The following is a 4729-nucleotide window of genomic DNA, read 5'->3' on the forward strand; positions in this document are numbered from 1 at the left end:
AATTTGTTTACTGTTGGGTAAGCATTATTAAAAATATTTAGCCTCTATCTAAGAAAACCACCCATTTGGTACTTATATCATGATCAGAAAATAGATTGCACCATCCTCCAACAACTAGAAAAAAATGAACAATTAATTTGATATTGAACCAGCCAAGCAACAAGAAGGTTTTCTCTAGTTAGATACATGAAGTTAGGCCCATCTTAGGGACTCTTGTTAATTTTGATGTTCAATTTCTGGTAATTACGAAAAAAGAGAGCATGTAAAACAGGGAAGACATTTATGTTTTACCTGTACAAATGAGTCATGCATTTTCAATTCTTCCATCACGCTTTTTCTCAAGTCAGAAATTGCCAATTTATCATCATCATCATCAGCACACCCTTCGGCCAACTCATACCTAAAAAAGCAGGAACAAAAATATTTATAACGAAAACAAGTAAAGCTACGAAAGCCTTTTATTGAAAGGGGTTAAGATAACCATTTCTTCATATCTTATCACTGATAAGCTGCACAAAATGTTTCTCACATACATTGTAACAAATCAAAATCATTTGATCAACTGCTAAAGTGAAAATGATAATGTGGCACTGAATAAGAGCAGCATCCCAGACCACCAGAACGGATCTTATGATGAATAAGAATCCTATCCTAGATTCCTATGTCAAAGGATAGTAAGGTAATAAATCATCTGGCAGACACAAACAACCACACTATATGTGAAGCGAAAAGCAGCCTTATGAAATCTTAGAAATCATTCCAAGAGAACATAGAATCTTACAAAAATTAGAGGACCAGAAAAAAAAACATTTCAACATAAAAACACTGCTCTTGATATACTTTCTTTCATATACAGGGACCAATAGAAAACTTACCCATACTTAGGAGCCAATACTCTTTATCTGAACTTCATGTTAATAGTTAATTAACAACTTCAGAAACCCAAAAAGTCAGATGCATGAATTCNTGCACAAAAGGCTGCCCTTATCAGGTCACCGCACCAACAATACGAAAGCACATGAACTTTTGCATTTAGATTCTCAGTTTCTAAAATTTTCTGGAAGACATTGATGCAGCCATCTTGAAGAATTAACCTTTCCCCAGCTCGCTTAATGTCTTCGAGATTTAGGCCCTTTAGTACACCAGACTCGATCACTCGATTGTTTGCCTGTTTCTCAAAATCTGAGAGCTGCTCTAGTGCTTTACATAAACCCTCATAGTCAAACTTGTCCGCTACAAAAGAAATCCCACATTGTGAGAAAAAACAGACAGAAAGTCTCAACCACTTTATAGTGGCCAAGTAAATTAGTATAGTCGTTGAAACTGTGTCAGCTAAAAGTAATCAAGTCTGACCTTTTTCCTTATTCAGAATATTCTCTATGCATTCTTCATAATGCTCCGTGTATTGCTTAGAAAGTAGATTCCAGGTGTTCCTAAGGTCAGATGAGAGCATTCGATGTATTTGTAGTCCAGATCGACTCAATTCATCTTTTGGGGCAGTTACAATTGCTATTTCCGCTAAAATAGCAGAAGAATCCACAACGGTGCAAGTCAGATCAAAATCAGAAAAGATCACCAGATCATCTTTTGAATGATTCTTGAACAGTGGAACTATGGTAGGCTGAGCAAGAGGTTGGGCATGGAAAAACTCTACTTCAAGTTTCATAGCCTGTTGATACAATTTTTCAATTATGTCCAATTCTTCACCAGTCATAGAGACACTAAGCTTCTCAAGCAAGTCTTCAGTTTGCTTGGCTGATGCCTAGATTAAAGGAAAATAGACTATTCATTATACAAGATGCATCATTTCACACCGCATACTAAAACCCTAAAGAGTTAACAGAATTATTCAGAATCATACAACTACGACATACCTGGAAAGCATCACTAGAATAATTATCGACCCATTTCTTGTAGGGTTGGTTCACATCACTCGGATCAAGAAGTGCTCCAAACTCCTTACCGAGAAAGGCATACAACCTCATGCAAGGTGTCACAGCACCAAGCGTGTAGGCAGCAACTTTTGTTTTTTCAAATGGAGTATCAAGCATGCCGGGAGCTTTGCATCCTTCTACTTTTCCGGATGCTGTAGCTAACAAGAACTCAGTGTATTTCAAAGTTGCTGAGTTTATACTTACTTCTTTGCTGATGTCTAAATCCCAATCCTGCAAGGATCAGATAAACATACTACTGAGAATAGCATTTGATAAGAAAATCATAATAATGATGTCAACGAAATCAATATAATTAAGCTAACAGAAATCTTAGGAAGATTTTTTCAGAATTTAGATTCTAAGCAGCACCAATATACAAGAAGCATTCAGTATCCAGGATGAGGAACCACCGCATGTAAAAGCCATAGCTTCAATAAATATCTCAATGTACTCTCCAAGTTCTATAGTAAAATAAAGTGGTACTTTCACTAACTGTGCTTAGCTTAGAATTCTGAACCAAAGGCGTAATTAAACTAATTTGTTTACTGTTGGGTAAGCATTATTAAAAATATTTAGCCTCTATCTAAGAAAACCACCCATTTGGTACTTATATCATGATCAGAAAATAGATTGCACCATCCTCCAACAACTAGAAAAAAATGAACAATTAATTTGATATTGAACCAGCCAAGCAACAAGAAGGTTTTCTCTAGTTAGATACATGAAGTTAGGCCCATCTTAGGGACTCTTGTTAATTTTGATGTTCAATTTCTGGTAATTACGAAAAAAGAGAGCATGTAAAACAGGGAAGACATTTATGTTTTACCTGTACAAATGAGTCATGCATTTTCAATTCTTCCATCACGCTTTTTCTCAAGTCAGAAATTGCCAATTTATCATCATCATCATCAGCACACCCTTCGGCCAACTCATACCTAAAAAAGCAGGAACAAAAATATTTATAACGAAAACAAGTAAAGCTACGAAAGCCTTTTATTGAAAGGGGTTAAGATAACCATTTCTTCATATCTTATCACTGATAAGCTGCACAAAATGTTTCTCACATACATTGTAACAAATCAAAATCATTTGATCAACTGCTAAAGTGAAAATGATAATGTGGCACTGAATAAGAGCAGCATCCCAGACCACCAGAACGGATCTTATGATGAATAAGAATCCTATCCTAGATTCCTATGTCAAAGGATAGTAAGGTAATAAATCATCTGGCAGACACAAACAACCACACTATATGTGAAGCGAAAAGCAGCCTTATGAAATCTTAGAAATCATTCCAAGAGAACATAGAATCTTACAAAAATTAGAGGACCAGAAAAAAAAACATTTCAACATAAAAACACTGCTCTTGATATACTTTCTTTCATATACAGGGACCAATAGAAAACTTACCCATACTTAGGAGCCAATACTCTTTATCTGAACTTCATGTTAATAGTTAATTAACAACTTCAGAAACCCAAAAAGTCAGATGCATGAATTCAAATATAATCGACATTATCCACATAACTTGTGGTTAACAACTGAGATAATGGTTGACAAAAGCATGAATCATATATTATATATTCCATATTGGATCTCTTCTCTTACATATCAGGTACACACAGCTTTTGATTCTAGTAACCTACAATTCATGGAGTTTTAAGCAAAATGTGAAGCTCCAGATCCATACATTCAAGCCCTAATATAAAAACCTCCAATCTCTAACATTACCATCTACGTTCATCTTCACTTTGCAGTCTCAAGCATCATTTGTATCCACAATCCAAGTAAATGAGGGCAATTCACAAAAGGAAACTTACGCGTGAGCAAACGCCTTGAGGAAATGAACATCCTGTGCAATATACTGACGAAATGTGTCGATTTTGAGGCTTCCGGCGGCTAAACAGACGGCGAATGGGCTGTAGATAGAGAAGAGGGACTCTCTGTTAAACTTGATCCAGAGCTTCCTTGCAAGAGCTTCTTCCGAGTTAGGAGTCATCGCCATCGCTGAAGAGAAGGCGGCCGCCGCCATTGGACTAGTCGCCGATCTGAAGACCGGAGACTTGATGGGAACCCAGAGAGAACAGATCGGCGCGGCGGTGCGTGGAGATCGGAGGAGACCAAGCGAGTTATTATTGATGACGCGCGTGGAGAAGAGGAAGCGCATAAACGAGATTAAAGAGAAGAGCTTCGCTCCCTGTGCAAGGTTCGATGCAGATAGAGAGAGAACTCACTTTCTTTGTTTGGGAAACTTAGAAATAAATGATTTTTTTTAAATATTTGTCTATCTACACTTTATTTTTGTATGTGTAATCATATAGATTTTATAATAATCANCATTATCCACATAACTTGTGGTTAACAACTGAGATAATGGTTGACAAAAGCATGAATCATATATTATATATTCCATATTGGATCTCTTCTCTTACATATCAGGTACACACAGCTTTTGATTCTAGTAACCTACAATTCATGGAGTTTTAAGCAAAATGTGAAGCTCCAGATCCATACATTCAAGCCCTAATATAAAAACCTCCAATCTCTAACATTACCATCTACGTTCATCTTCACTTTGCAGTCTCAAGCATCATTTGTATCCACAATCCAAGTAAATGAGGGCAATTCACAAAAGGAAACTTACGCGTGAGCAAACGCCTTGAGGAAATGAACATCCTGTGCAATATACTGACGAAATGTGTCGATTTTGAGGCTTCCGGCGGCTAAACAGACGGCGAATGGGCTGTAGATAGAGAAGAGGGACTCTCTGTTAAACTTGATCCAGAGCTTCCTTG

General features: G+C 36.8%; 1 protein-coding gene across 1 annotated transcript in view; it reads right to left on the reverse strand.

The window, feature by feature from the left end:
* Positions 1-4197, reverse strand: part of LOC104732470 (probable aminopyrimidine aminohydrolase, mitochondrial) — a 10198-nt gene extending 6001 nt beyond the window's left edge. Inside the window, exons 1-5 of the mRNA XM_010452020.2 lie at positions 3755-4197; positions 2761-2869; positions 1875-2165; positions 1354-1762; positions 1002-1233 (exon numbers count right to left, since the gene is read on the reverse strand). Of these exons, the coding sequence (XP_010450322.1) occupies positions 1002-1233; positions 1354-1762; positions 1875-2165; positions 2761-2869; positions 3755-4101 (1388 nt within the window). The 5' untranslated portion in view covers positions 4102-4197. The remainder of the gene's footprint in view (positions 1-1001; positions 1234-1353; positions 1763-1874; positions 2166-2760; positions 2870-3754) is intronic.

The sequence above is a fragment of the Camelina sativa genome, chromosome 12 (assembly GCF_000633955.1).
Source record: "Camelina sativa cultivar DH55 chromosome 12, Cs, whole genome shotgun sequence".
Lineage (NCBI taxonomy): Eukaryota > Viridiplantae > Streptophyta > Magnoliopsida > Brassicales > Brassicaceae > Camelina > Camelina sativa.